Source organism: Betta splendens, chromosome 1 (assembly GCF_900634795.4).
Source record: "Betta splendens chromosome 1, fBetSpl5.4, whole genome shotgun sequence".
Taxonomy (NCBI): domain Eukaryota; kingdom Metazoa; phylum Chordata; class Actinopteri; order Anabantiformes; family Osphronemidae; genus Betta; species Betta splendens.
In genome coordinates, this window is record NC_040881.3 from 3,277,556 (window position 1) to 3,293,139 (window position 15,584).

General features: G+C 39.8%; 1 protein-coding gene across 3 annotated transcripts in view; it reads left to right on the top strand.

Moving 5' to 3' along the window:
• The first annotated feature begins 238 nt into the window (after positions 1 to 238).
• Positions 239 to 15,584, top strand: part of mad1l1 (mitotic arrest deficient 1 like 1) — a 39,613-nt gene continuing 24,267 nt past the window's right edge. The window contains exons 1-15 of one of the 3 annotated variants that reach the window (XM_029148288.3): positions 239 to 548; positions 993 to 1,204; positions 1,294 to 1,434; positions 1,555 to 1,734; positions 1,844 to 1,968; positions 2,090 to 2,171; positions 2,870 to 3,000; positions 3,805 to 3,919; positions 4,208 to 4,269; positions 7,651 to 7,737; positions 8,446 to 8,590; positions 11,953 to 12,093; positions 12,391 to 12,447; positions 13,453 to 13,544; positions 13,742 to 13,832. In XM_029148288.3, the coding sequence (XP_029004121.1) occupies positions 1,061 to 1,204; positions 1,294 to 1,434; positions 1,555 to 1,734; positions 1,844 to 1,968; positions 2,090 to 2,171; positions 2,870 to 3,000; positions 3,805 to 3,919; positions 4,208 to 4,269; positions 7,651 to 7,737; positions 8,446 to 8,590; positions 11,953 to 12,093; positions 12,391 to 12,447; positions 13,453 to 13,544; positions 13,742 to 13,832 (1,593 nt within the window). In that variant the 5' untranslated portion in view covers positions 239 to 548; positions 993 to 1,060. The other 2 variants (XM_041072003.1, XM_029148298.1) reach the window with 2 other exon arrangements.

Consider the following 15,584-nt stretch of genomic DNA (forward strand, 5'->3'; position numbering starts at 1 on the left):
AATAGTGACAAGTGACAGGGGTAAAAAACCCTTGTTGGATGCCAGGTCTACTCTACTTTTCTGTGACTTTCTAGAGGAGTCACTGGTGGTTTGTTTCAGGTAAATTTAATCCTATTTAAACTATTTAACACCTGATAATAATAATTGCTAAAAAATTGTTTCTGTCCTATCAGCCTGCTAATCATTGTAAAAGTATTTTTTTACACTTGTACACATTATTTATTTATTTATTTATTTATTTATTTATTTATTTATTTATTTATTTATTTATTTATTTATCATGAAAAGAAGAAAAGTTTGACTCACGACTATTAAGTATGGTGGTGCTGCCCCCTGTAGGAAAATAGCGTAACTACACTCAATTACATTTGCTCAGACTTAATGATATTTCGACACTATCGCGATACTCAGTCAGAGGTCTCGCGATGTTACAAGCACCCACTCGTAAACTGGAGGGATTTCTGATCTGGCGAGCAGGCTAGCAAACCGAGCAGAGATAAGTTATCAGCGTGAAACCTGCTTTCCGTCACAAACAAGTTAGCTCTGAGGTGAGGGGAACTCACGATAGCCTAAAAACGAAGTTTGTGCTAGCATCATTTGCATGTTAGCACCTTTCTTCTTTTACTACTCAGCTGTAGCAACTATCGGTTTAGCGTTAGTTACATGAAACTTCGTGTTGTTAGCCTGTGGTGCCAAAGCAGCGAAACGCACATTTAAATCGAGGTAAAAGGAGCAAAACAAAAACAGCAGGGTAATTAAGGGACTACTATTACCGTTTTTGACGTACTAGTCTGGCTTGGTTATCTTCACGTGAGAAAGCTAACCGTTAGCATTGCACATCTTTGTTTACTTCTAGTACAATATCACTGACGTTTTGTTCTTTTAGTTTAGTGCGTCTAAGTTGGGTGTAAGTTGTGAAGATCCATCTTACTCACTGAGCTGCATTTATCTGCATCTATTCATCTATTTAAATTTGATTCTTCACCTTTTAGTACTTGCAACTCTACTGGATCTTACTTTTACTGCAAACTCGCCAGTTGTTCCCTGCAACACTGTCAAAATGGATTTAGAGGATGACACCACTGTGTTAACCACCTTGAAGTCCTTCAACTCCTTCATCAGCTGCCCAGAGCGTCCCCAGCGACTGTCGGATAACTCAGCAGCGAGCGGAGTCCTGCAGAGTCAGTACACACGCCGCATGGAGGTATAAGGAGACACAGCTTAATGAGTCAGATGACTGCAGGCAGAATTAACATGCAGCTACTGCACTGACCGGCTTCTTTGACTTTCCAGTTGCTGGAAGCTGCAGAGAGGGTTCAGTATAAGAGTCGCTATGCTCAGATGGACCAGGAGAGGAAGCAGATGGAGCTTAGTCACAAACGGGCTCGATTTGAACTTGAAAAAGCTGCTTCAGATCATGCGCGAAACCTGGAGGTACAAATCACAAATTTTTATAAGTTAATGCAAGAAATATAAGTTTGTATTAAACATGATTGATTGTATTACTTGTTATAGACTAAATGGACTATTATATTTTTTGAAAAAATGTTACAGCATGAGGTAGACCGAAACCAGGAACTTCTGGGACGTATTAGAAAGTTGGAGGAGAGAGAGACTGAGCTGTCAAAGAACCTTTCAGAGCAGATTGAGGCAAATAACGCTCTCCGAAAGAGTTTGGGGAGCCTGAACAAGAAACTGGATGAGCGAGATACTAGACTCAACACTGCTAATCAGGTACTCATGGACACATGTATTTCACTTTTCAGTAATTTTATTTATTTATTTATTTATTTATTTTTAGTAATTTACCTTATTTTGGCTCATGTCCGTAATCTCTTTGCAGTCTGTCAATTCTTTAAACGATGAGATCAGAGAGCTGAAGCAGAAGATTCAAATCCAAGACTCATCGATTTCTGCTCAAAAACTGGAAAACCAGGAAGTGCAGGAACAGTTAGATTTGCAACGCAGGTATAGATGCATACAGACAATCTGACTTGCCTTATACTTATAATATACTTATTATATATATATTATATATAATACGTATAATAAATCCTGACCATTAATTTCTGTCTGACTGGTCAATCAGGAAGTACCAGGAGGTATCCGAGCTCTGTCAAAGTCTTCAAGCTGCCCAGTCCTCCTGCTCAGAGCACATCATTAAGATTAAGGTATTATAGCTGTGACAGATAGTCACTATTAATATTTAGTAGTAAAACCAAATCATATTGTTTTTTTAATTAAAATATCCCCTGGCAATAGAAATGCTAGGTAGTAACAATTATTTTTGCTTTACATTTATTTTTTCTGTCGGTACAATAAGACTAGAGAAAACTAACTGCACCTTTTTATTAAGTTGTAAAACCCATCGTGAAAATGATAGAAACAGGGTCATTAAAAGTCAGTCTTGTTATATGTTTCTGATTAAGGACATTACTTTAATATACAAGAGAGGGTAAGGTTGTGGTGCAAACCAACGTTTTATAGTCTCTAAGCAGACAGTCTGTCTGTGAGGTAGGAATGGCCAAAGAACAACGAAGCGCCTGACATAGACTGACTGAGAGACATGCTGTTATGTAGCCCAGGGAGAGTTACAGGTTGTTCCTTCTAAATTACTCTAAAATATAACTAACTATACTGCTTTCTGGTTTGTTTGCATTTACATTAACCATAGTATGTTCAATTTATGTTTCTTTTTAACATTTTTTACATCTGAATGTAGTTTATCTCAACATCTTTATAGAGAAAATTTGATTCCATTTGATGCTGGACTAGTGAAATAGACCAATAAATGCAGGAGTACTGAAGGCTTATGCAGTTCATTTAATACACACATGTTTGATATTCATTTCTCTTTCCTTTTTGGCAGGAGTTGGAGAGGCGACTTGCCCTCCAGGAGCAAGACTTTGCTATTGTGAAGACTGTAAAATCAGAGGCTGCCAAGGTTCCTGATCTGGAAAAGGAGCTGAAGCGCCTCAGAGATGCCAACTCCTTACTCAGGTCACATATATTTATATAAATATTTACCTTGAGATTTATTGTCATCATTGCTGAATTAATTTAAATTTGAATTTTCATTTTTAGAATCAACCAAATTGTTTGAGCAGCTTGTATAGACTAACAATTCTAATAGTAATGTTTATGTTGTGAGGTTGACGTTGACATGGGAAATATTTTATATTGGCCATAATCAATAGGTGTTGGGAGTCGGCCAGCGCTTGCAGCAACTGTGTAACTGCTAGCAGACTGCCAATGCTGAATGTTGTACATTACAACAAACTACTAGGTGGTTTTACTTTGCTAACTGTACAAGCAGTTTGAAGAGATGAACATGTAGAGTGGGCTCAGAGAAGCAGCTTGTAAGAAATGCTAATCTACAGTTAGAATAGAAGTGCAAGAACACAGCAAGGGATTTCGTGCTGCTGGTGTTTTAATTCCTGACCTCATCTGTTGTCTTGCTCCTTCATTACTAAGAGGTTGTAACTTGTAACACTCATTTTTCTGCTTTCTTGCTTGCTCATTTGATCTGTTCATAGTACCACTGCATATAATCAGGGGGGTTTTGGGTAATGCCATCAGTGCAAAACTTCTTTATGTGGTATCAAATTGCCTGTGTTAACCTGATAATTTGTGTGCGTAGATATAATCACTGTCCTCTTGAAACCTGGTTTAAAAAAACATGTCAGAATGTGAATGTTGCCAGGGATCAGTTGTAGGACCTTACTATACCAGACATCACATTCTAAACTTTGAAGTAAGTTTTTGTTTGTCTCGCCTTCGATTTGTTTACTCCCATGTGTCCAGGGAGAGCAGGGAGAATTGCAGCTTGTTGAAGGAAGAGGTGGAGGGGCTGAGAAAGAAGCTGGAGAGGACAGAGAAAACCAAAGAAGAACTGGTTAATATGGAACTGGAGAAAGAGGTACGATGTTGGTTATTACCACCATAAGGGTAAAAACTGTTAATGTTTTTGTATTAACTGATGAAATTGTTACTGTAGTATGAGGGTATTTAATTTAGCTTCTCCCTTTTCATCTGAACTGTTTTTTATAATTCAAATAATTCCTTGTCCTACCAGACAACTATTTAAATAAAGTATTGGAAATCTTTAAAGTTTGTGTATCTTTTATGTTTTCAGCACTGATTTCATAATAACAATATCATTACGCATGTGAACAAACATGTAACCTATTGATTCTTTAATCATTAGCGACTGAATGAGAAGCTCCAAGCCTGGGAAAACCTGGGGCAATCGACTGGACTCAACATAAGGTCAGACACTTACTTGAATGTGTAATTAAGACAGAACAATGGAGGGCACAGTGCACAAAGCGGCCACTAGGTGGAGCTGTGGTTATTCAGAATAAATGTGCATTATCACTGTGGCTTGTTTTCAACTGCTTTTATAGATCTGTTTGTTTTATACCTGTTTCTGTGTGTGCTTGTGATGCGTGTCTCTCAATGCATCCAGTCAAAACTGGTAATGAGGGAATGATTGCATGTTTCCCTGCGAGCAGTCGAGCAGATCTGACAGATTATAAACACTGTAGCCTTGTCCATAACATGCATGCGTGCTCTCGCACACGCACGGACACACTCTATTTTCTTTCTGATTAACTCTGGTTGGTGAAAACGGAATATGAAATGAAGTGTGTGTGTGTTTGTGTGTGCGTGCGCGTGTGTAGATGTGACACCTCCCTACAGGGCAAAACGAAAAAGGTAGAAACACAAAAATGAAATGAAATCTTACCTCATGTAGGGCTTCATCTTATGTAATGTGTTATGGGAGCTGACAGCATTTGTTAAACTTACAGTCATTAAAAGACCAGGGAGGATTATAAGCATGTAATTCTAACCTCAGTTTAATATATATAATGATTTAGTCAGTCGGTCCATCATTGCTCTGAGAATTTAAGTCTGACTAGACTGTTATCCTGAGTAGATTGAGTTGAAATTTCAAGCCTTCTTAAAATTCATGTGTTCAGACCTCCATGTCATTGGCTGTTGATTTAAAAAAAAAAATATATATATATATAAAAGAGTCTGCAAAAGGGCAGGCGTGTGTATGTGTGTGTCATACTGATCAAAGGTAAAGGTTAATGCAGGTTGCAAATCAACATTTGGAAACTCATTCAAGCTGTTTATCGTTTACTTACGTCCCAGTTTCATTGTCAGGTGGGTGAAGATGTTGTTTTCAGGCAAGATAGAGTGAAACTGAAAGCTGGAGCATTTCATTCAGCAGGCTGTTGCCCCGTAGTGTGCTCAGTGTGAAAATTAGCAGAGACACGGATTTGTGCATTAACGGGGCTCTGTGTTTGCTTCATATGGTTTTAAGCTGCTATTACTTCATCATTGTTCTGTTCTTTTCATGTATTAAAAATAGAAATGTTTTCTATTTCTATTGATTATTGATGTGCTGAACTAAAGCTGAATTTAAACCCTTTATCATTTGCCGTTAGAAATTACAGACACTGCTGTGAATTAAAATTGCATTGACATCAGTAATGCAACGGTGTCTGAATAACAGCTAGTTGCTTATTTTTCTTTCATTGAATATGATATAATGTCTCAGCAGGACTGGAGCCTTTGTCACACTTCATATATTATTGATTTGGTACTTTTTACTAGGCTCCAAGTCATTTCTCTGATAGGCCTTATTTTGAATCTTGTAACTTTTAGACATTCTTTTGGTTGTCATTAGTGAGGAGCATTCGTCTCTTGAACAGTTGAGTCGTGCCCAGCTGCCCAGACGAGCCTCTGAATAGCTGCGGCTGGATTTTGCCAAATTGGTTGGTTGCTGGTGTTTATTTCCGTCCCTTCTTTGCCACAGTCTGATGACATTGTTCTTGCTTCTGTGTGCATACATGTGGTATAAACCCTAAATATAGTTCACAGCAATGGAATAAAAATATTTCCCCTAAATTGGCCTGTTATGTAAAGCAATCTTTAGAAAAGGAGGTTTTCTTAGAATGAGTTTAGTTAATCAGTGTTTTGAACAACTAAAAATCGCAGTTGAGACTCAACGTTGCCTAACTTTCCCTGTTTGAGTAAATGGTTTGACTCAAAGACAGCTAATTGGTTAATGCTAGCTGAAATACAGTTTGATGTGTTGATCTGCTCATACATTACATCATACATCATACCTCATGCTGTTCATACGCTCAATAATGTCTATCACGTTTTTTCCTGAAACAATTGTGGTTTTATACAACAAAATATCTTGTTAAAGTATCTTTCTTTTACTTAGGTATGAAAGCATTGAGAAAACTATCAGTCAAGAAATCTGATTAACGATTAGTTGTAGTAATTTAAGCCAACTAGCTAAACAGTAACTGGTTACAGCCTTTGAAATGAGAAAATTGACTGCCTCTTTGCTGTTACGTGCCATTATGAATTGATACATGTTTCTATTTTTTACCATTGCTTTGGTTTTAGATTTAGTTTCAGAGGTAAAACCAAATATGCTGTTTTATCAGACAACACTGTTAAGAGTGAGTTTGTCTTTCGGTCAGTGAGTGTGCTCCTTATGATGTTTCAACAAGACTAAACTAAATTCTAGTGTGAAACCAGTGCCCTCGACTTAGTGAAGTGTGTGGTGTCAAGTACACTGACTGTACATGTGCTCTACTCTGATACTGCGCTTGCTCTTGACAAAGTCACACCTCGTAGTTCACAACATTTCACCCCAGTAAGATGCAACTGACCTCTTATTGCATCACTAACAGGGGTGGCTGGCTCATGGCCTGCAAAACACCCCCCTCCCCAAAACACAGCAGAAAAATAGCCTCTCATGCTATCTCAGGGGAAGGCTAATCCCTCTGTGCTCTGGGCAATGTGGAATTACCTACTTTGGGTACCATAGTTATTCCATCAAATGATTCATGAACTCATATTTTAGTCATGAGATTATTTCCATACCTAAGGCTCCAAGTTGAAGCGGTGATAAATCTACGCCTCCCAACTTTCTCATGGTACTCTGCTTTTCCAGCCTTCATCTTTAACCCTTTCATGTGCCTAATTTGTCATGTAGCTCATTAAATTGCCTGAAGTGGAATAACAGCAAATGCTTCGTTTTTATTTTTGAGATTTTATAAGTGTATATATAAGTAAATAATATCGTTGCACAAACCTCTTTTGGTTGATACTTCATTAACAGTTACCTATTTTGCAAAGAGATAATGTTATAAAAAAAGAAGAAAAGATCTATACACAGGATTGTGTGTGTGTGTGTGTGTGTGTGTGTGTGTGTGTGTGTGTGTGTGTGTGTGTGTGTGTGTGTGTGTGTGTGTGTGTGTGTGTGTGTGTGTGTGTGTGTGTGTGTGTGTGTGTGTGTGTGTGTGTGTGTGTGTGTGTGTGTGTGTGTGTGTGTGTGTGTGATCTGTCAATCTCTCCCACAGAGTGAGTTTGTTTTGTAGAAGTGTGACCAGTATTTGGCCCACTCTCCTCCTCTTATCTCTCCCTCTGCTGCTCAGGCCATTTTATTTCCCAGCATCCCACTGGTCAGCTAACAAAAGAATATGGAAACGTCGTTTCCATCTGTTCTCTGTCCTTTCTGCTCGCTCAGTCACATTGATTTTTCATTGTGAATGCCTGCAAGTACGTGTGTGTACACACGCGCGTATGCTAACTGTTCTGAGCTGTATCTGTTTGTAGGAAACCAGAGGATCTGTCCAGGGAGGTGATTCACATCCAGCAGAGAGAAATCGCTCTGAAAGAGCAGAACTACACACTCAGCAGCCGGTAAAACACACTTCACCACACTCACGCAACCCCCGCCTTCATACCTTTTTTTTCCTCCTTCTGTCTGTCTGCATGAATTTCTTTCCCTTATGTATCTATTAGAGCATATCTCGGAGAAGCCCTTAATTGTCACAAAGTTAATTAAACTGGTCCTGATTCTGATAGCACTCCTGACAGTCACCACTGGTGTGTGTGTATGTGTGTGTATGTTGTGTGAAAGAGGGAACTCGCTAATTAAACTTGTCCTGTTTAGGCAGAGGTGATGTCTGTAGGGATGGGCTGCGTGCTTCCTCTGGTATATTAATACTGCAGCTGAGTCCTGCTAAGAAAGCTTTCATTAGCTAACAAGCGTCTCTCTGCTGCTCAGTGTATTGGGCTCATTATGAAATACAGAATGGGAGTGTGGTGGGTGTGGGAGGGGATGGCGATGGGAGCTAATTATTGTCCTTTGCTATGATTATTGTTCAATTGATCATACCTGGCATGGTTTGCTATTTCTGGGCAGTTTTATGGAAATGAGTTAGTGTCAAGTAAGTTCTCTGTTACGAAGTATTTTTCTAAATTGACTTTAAATTGCTTTTTCTCACATTCTCTAAACATCCCGAACTAATCAGCCTGCTTGTCTCTCCCCCTGCCCCCTCTGTCCCCTGTTATTAACCTACACACACTCTCTTGGTCTCCACCTATTCATTTATCCTGCTCGGTCAGTGTGAGGAGTGTGGAGCGAGCCCAGGCTGAGCTCTCTGCAGAGTTATCCCAGCAGTGCAGCAAGACTCTGGAGGAGCAGAAGAAAAGGGAGGCGCAGGAGGCGCTCGTCCGTCGTCTGCAGAAGAGAGTCCTGTTATTAACTAAGGTGCCTCCACTCAAATGGCTCCACAGCATCCAATGCCAGACTTCTATTTTACACAGAACGTCTCTACTCCTGTTTCTACTGATTGGATACTGAATATGATATGACTGCTCTATCTGTTTGTCTTGCTTCCCCCTTTCTCTGCAGTCCCTGACTAGACCTCCCAGTGATATTGATTTCTCAGTATGTGTAATTCCCTGGGTCAACATTCCAAGTCTCTTAGTACACAAATCACACACACACACATCCACCCACTTCCACTAAGCAGGGCTAAAGGCAAGCTGGAAATATGACTTGGCACAAGCGTTCTGGCACTGACCACCTCTCTGGACCACATTTTTAGTCTGGATTTTGCCAAGCGTTCGGAGGGTGTGAATAATTGTTGTTTATCGTCTAGTCACAGTGAATTTAAAATCATCGATTGCAGTTGTTGTTGAAAATATCACCTTTTAATTTATTTATAGGTTGATTGCTGAGAATCCTTCATCCAACTGTCTGGTTGTTGCATTAACTTGAGCTGAATATACCAAACCATATCTGTAGCTGCCCCAATATCAGAATTCTTACATTCATTTTGTATGAGCCCAAGACAAATCCAGGCTGCTATTGTTTTTAATGCTATCTGCTAAGTTTTTAATGAATTCATGGATGATTTTTCATCAGCTTTATTTACGTTAGTAAAGAAAAACCTCTGGCACCTTACACCTTGTTCCACGAGGGCAATCCCAGAAGTTAAGGCTCCTATTTTTTTAGAAACACAAACAATATTTTCTCTAAAATTTACACAATTTTAATGGTTGAATAATAAATTTTCTACATGATTGCCATTTTTGTAGATTGTGTGGCAGTTTTAGAATGTCCCTGTCATACCAGCTCGCAAGATCGGCGGATGTGTGTATTGTAGTGTAAGCAAGGATTTAACTGTATTGATAGATTTTTATCGTTGAGGTCAAATAAATCAAGTCCCAATCTTAAATAACACTGAAGCAGAAAATACTCACATTTCAGTAACGACACTGTGAACCTATTGACATGTTGGTTGAGAAAAATATTTAAACTGTCATCGACAGTTAATTTTTTACCAATGAACTAATCAATCAATCAATAGCTTAAGCTCTAGCGTATACAGACGTGTTTGTAGGAATGACTGTAATCACACCCGGCCCACAGATCAATTGGTTGTGTGCAGCTTTATAGCTGTTTAAGAAAGTGGGTGGAGCTGCTTTTATTACTACACACACCTCTGCCTCCTGAGCGACGCTCTCTGTATCACAGGGCTGCGTCTCTTTGTTACTGGTGCCCTTCTCGCTTATTTAGTTTGGTTGTGTACTTTTTCAGGACATACTCACTGCCCCATTAAAAGCAAAGTCACATCTTTATGCATTAGATAAAATAGGTAACATAAAAACAATTTTTTTAGAAAAGGGACGATGAAAACGTAATGATAGTTTTATCACAGTTTCCTCCTGCTCCTGTCCGTTTAAAATGAGAGTTTTTATCACGGGAGACTTGGCAGATTTTTGATTTAGATGAGTGAGGGTATTTCACCGCACATTAATAGACTGTAAATAGCCAAAGGGCCTGCTGCTTAGGGTTGGTGGCAGGCGCACACACTGACCTCTAAATGTATTTTTACGCTTTGGTATTTAGTTTTGTTTTTGTTCCTATTTGTTTTCTTCTCGCAGCGTGCGTTAGCCAGTTGTGTAATGTCGCATGACAAATGACTCTGTTTCACTGCCAAAGCAAATAAGGTGGAATTAAGGATGATTTATCATCTAGTGTTTTAAATATATCGTCTCAGTGAATATTTTATTAGTTTTGATCTGACTAATAACAAGCTAAATCTGATTAGCGCGATCATGGCTTGTTTTCCTGTACTAACCTGAGCTAATCTGACAAGGCCAACGCAGCAGATTATTCATAGGATTTCGCATCCAAGTATTACAAGATGCTTTCAAGCCTTTCTAATAAAGACATTGCTACTTGGCAATCACCATAAAACACATGGCGTTATCTAAACTGTGATGCTGTTATTTATTACAGTACTTGATTTGAACACAAATGTCATATGCATACTCAAATTAGCCACATTAATAATAGGCTTCTTAACTTACAATGACCCTTCATATTCTAGGAGGGTCCTAAGCAGCCTGGTTGTCCGCGAGTTGTTATTAAATGCCTGATAGCTCTAAAATGCCAACCGTTGCTTTATAATGCAAAGCACATCAAGGCAGTGAAGGGAGGGAGGAGAAGGCTCAATTTAACGGCCTTGACTGACAGCGAATTTGCATTAATAAACAGGCAGTTTGTGAGATTTTAAACAGATTCTCTTCCATCATGTTCCCTGGCAACTATTATAGATGCACTAATTAAAACCGTAATGAAATGGAGCAATCAGTTGTCACACATTTTAATGTGTAATGAACGTTGAACTCTTAAAGACATGGTTTGCATGGAGTTGTTCATAACAGTGCACACCTCTTGGTCAGTTGGATATACAGTAGTGCAGAGTTGTTTTCTATGAATTTACTTAATGAGTTGGTCATATGAGGTTGTTCAGATGCAGTTGGCCATTAAGAGTAGCATTATTGTACATATTTGCCCCTATTTGTTTGTTTTTATCTCTTTAGATAGATGGATCTGTGGTTTTTGTGTGTTAAAATAAACACATACAGACGTCAGGCAAGGGAACACAGACTGACGGGGACTTGTGAGATATATGGAGACAGTGTGTCAGACTGAGTGGCACTTGCGGAGATGTTGACTTGAGGAATTTTTATCCTCCTCTCCAGCAGCAGCGACTGCTCTGTGTTGATTTACTGAGCAGTGTACAGTGTTTCATTCCCGTAGCATAGAGGAGAAAACATTCATTTGAAGGTTGAATTATCTTATCACATCTGGGATAAGACAGAGTAATACTCTGTGCTTCATTTACAGAGGCATTTCTGACATGACTCTGATTTAATTTTTTGATGTATACTTTATCCTTTCTCTGCAGAGACGGTTGTCTTTGATTTGATTATTACTTGGGAGAAATGCAGATGAGCAAGGATATAACCCTAAGCTTCCCTTGTCACAGCTTGCATGGAACAAGTACAGCTGCATCACAGTTTTTTACTCATTTACAAAAGCATTTGGCTGTCATTAAACACACTCAACAATCCCACAGAAGTCACGCGTACAATGCAGCGGAACATCAAAGAGCGTTGATAATCTGTTTATCCATGCAAACGAACGTCGCATATCTGATTGCACCAAATTCTGTAGAGTCGTGACTTTCTCTCTTCGTGACCTGACAATTTGTCAAAAATACAGCAGGATTCTGTTTTGTACGGATTCAGTGTTTCTGTGTGTCTGTCGGACAGGAGCGTGATGGGATGCGTGCCATACTTGAGTCCTATGACAGTGAGCTGGCACCTGGTGAGTACTCTCCTCAACTTAGCAAACGGCTCAGAGAGGCAGAGGACATACTGCAGAAGACGCAGAATCACAATGTGGAGATGGAGGTGTGTGCACTCACTCACTCACTCACTCACTCACTCACTCACTCACTCACTCACTCACACTATTCAATCTTGTGTAAGTAATGTCTAACATTATTTACAGAGTACCTATTGAAACATAGATCAAACTTAGAAGGCAGGTGTTTGTCGTGAAAATGCATAAAATCCTAAAATTGAATTGACTGTACACAGTCGGGCAGAGTAATGCTGTAATGAACAGTTTCAGGTTTAAGGCCTGTGCTTGTGTGTGTATGTGTGTGTGTATGTGAGAGAATCAAATCTCCTCTTTTGCTAATTCAGGGCCAGCTGACCAAAGCACAGGAAGAGACAGGAACTCTGAAACTGCAACTCCAAACAGTAAGTATATGCTCACAGACAGTGTTTACTACTCGTAGCTTTATTGCCTCCTAACGATTAGTCTTTAGTCATTAGCACTAAAGCTGTGTGAGGCACCTCGTCTCAGCTGTTGGTGTTTCTGCAGGTTTTCTGATAGTAAAGAATGTTCTGTCTCGCTGTATACGACAAATCTCATCATCTTATTGGCACATCTAGCTTTCTTGTGTTGATTACTGGCTGAGGAGAAGCAGCTTGAGTCGTGCAATGCTAATATTGAAAACATCTCCTACATTTAATGCACTGACAATGTAGTGTGGCCAGTGAATGACTGCTTAATATTTGAATGATTTCAGATTAACTGCTCATTTAGGTTTTCTTAGTTGAGTTGTGGAAGCTGCAGAAAAGTTGAAATGAAACTAGAATTCTTTGAAAAACAGCATAAAACTAGAATAAAGTAGAGCTCTGGCAGGTGTGACGTTAACACTCTTACACACTCTGTGACTCTGTCTTTGTATCTTCACTCGTTCTGTGATCTCCCTTCGTTTCATGGCTCCTTGTTGCTGAGGAGACATCAACATAGCCATGGCAATGAGTATTGACGCGTGAAATCCACCTGTCTGGTATAGCAGTAATTACTTATCCGTCTTGGGAAGACCGGGAGTCAGGATGAGCTGAGAGACAGACAGATGCTGTCAGAAAAAGAGGAAAGTGGGTGTGCAAATGGAAATGAGGGATAATTGCAGAGACGAGACTGAGATCAGAGCGAAACTAAAACACAAACGGGTTAAAAACAATTGCTGGGGGGCTGTAAAAATTGGAGTGTTGTGAAATGGAAAAGGACACAGTGCAGTAATGGTGTAGAGAGGATACATGTATATCTGTTTGTCTGAAGGTCTGTCTCAGAAAGATAGCAACATGCGGATTGATTCATCAGGATTTATCTGCAGGCAAAAGGTTTCTGGCAGGCACAAAAGGTGGTCGTCTGTTAGTGCACCAGATCCATTTTATCCCCTCTCTCTCTCTCAGGTGGAGCTGGAGCTGGAGACTTTAAAGAAGCAGCAGGCTTCGGCTTCTGATAGCGTGTCGTCAGTGACTAAAGAGGAGGTCAGCATACTAAGGTAGTGGGCTCGCACACCACACATTCAAACAGCTGCAAAACAGATTTAAAATGAGTTAATGAGATTATTGTATATAAGTAGCGTAGTTTAATGCACGCTTCAGTCATCTGAGCAGAGCTGTGCCTCTAGGACCAAACTAGCTACAGTCATTGTTCATGGGGGGAGAGGAAAAATTGCTTAGTGTGTGCATTTTTCAGACAGAAAATTGAAGATCTAGAGGCCGAGCGGCAGCGTCTGGAGGAGCAGAACAATATTCTGGAGATGAGACTGGAGAGACACAACCTACAGGTAGGCACCAAAACCTCCCACCAGCTGCTTCTTTTGATGGATTTACTCATCTGGCACAAAGGTACCAATTTAACAACCCCGAAGGAAGACTGGGCCCTACAGCGTGACACTGCAGATTGATTCACACAAACGCTTCACATATCTGACAGTTTTTCAAGCAAAATTGGACCCAGGTGTGATTCCAGCAGCATCTAGTCAGAAAGCTTCAGAGCCTGTGGCTGATTCAAAGTCTTCTTTTAATGGCTGAAGGGATTAGAATGGTCAGAACAGTCGACAGAACAATGCCACCAAAACGCATTTAAACCCAAATGATACAGGTTCTGGTTGAAGGCTCTTTTTTTACATTCTCACTTACGCAATCATGTTTGCATAACTGTGTGCATCTAATCCGGCTACTTTGATCTTGCAGAGTTATTTAACAGACACCCTCAGTTACACCAGATCCCTTCTCCTTTTTAAATTTCTTGTGTGTGTTTGAGTCGGGCCCTCTAACTCCTGACTCATTCTCGGCCAATCTAAGCCTACAAGGGCACTTTAATGAAACATGTGTGGGCAAGCGTGTTGGTTCCATTTAGCCTTGGGGAGAATGAAATCCATGTGTTCTCAAGCATGACCACCACTTTTAAGGCAATTGACGTGTGTGTGTGTGTGTGTGTGTGTGTGTGTGTGTGTGTGTGTGTGTGTGTGTGTGTGTGTGTGTGTGTGTGTGTGTGTGTGTGTGTGTGTGTGTGTGTGTGTGTGTGTGTGTGTGTGTGTGTGTGTGTGTGTGTGTGTGTGTGTGTGTGTGTGTGTGTGTGTGTGTGTGTGTGTGTGTGTGTGTGTGTTCACAGGTTTCAAGGTTGCATGGTCAATGGATCAGGTCAGTTCTTAGGAGTTAATTTTTATGACTCGTCCATGGTCTAATGCACACAGAGAGACCTCTACATCAAACCTGTAAAGAGATGAGTGACTGAATGGAGGAGCATTTGAAAGGAGAAATGAATGGCTCAATGAGGAGGCATGAATGACTTACAGAATCATATGCTTCAATAAATTGACAATGGCATTTTTCATTATATCAACTTGCACGTCAAATTCCTGTAGCGTAACCCATCATTTCCGCCCTGCCTTTATATTTTGATCATACTTACTAGTGTGACTGTCAGCTGCTCAGATTACCAGTATAATGAGACTGCATTTCATAGACTTGTACTCAATCATCTCCACTAGTATTCTGTCAGACAGCGCTCCTGGGAAAATGATCATTTACATACGTCTGCATTTCAGCTACATATGGTGACATTTTTTGCTCAAACATATATAAACAAATCAGCTTAGTTATATTAACATCACTTATTTCAGATAATTTGCTAAAATTTGGCCTTTTTGACTGTGATGGTGAATCCCATACAGCAACATTTTCAGAACATGAGCTCTAGAGCAGTGATTCTCAACTGAACGGAAATGTTGAAATGGTGTGATTGTTATGTCACACCATTTATGATTAAATGCATTCATTTAAGTGTCATTAATTTGGTACGCGGCTTGTCATCATGATGTGATGGTGGGTCCCAAAGCCTGACTAGTTGAGAACCACTGCGCTAGAAAACATAGTAGGTTAGTAGGCTGTTATTGTAATTTCTATTTCTGTTGTATATCACTTTTGATGCTGCTCGTTATAACCAGCTCCATCTCTTTAATGGTAACATGTTCATGGTTTGGCTGATGAAGCTGAACCAGTTAATAAGCAGTTTTGTGATACTGGTATATTGG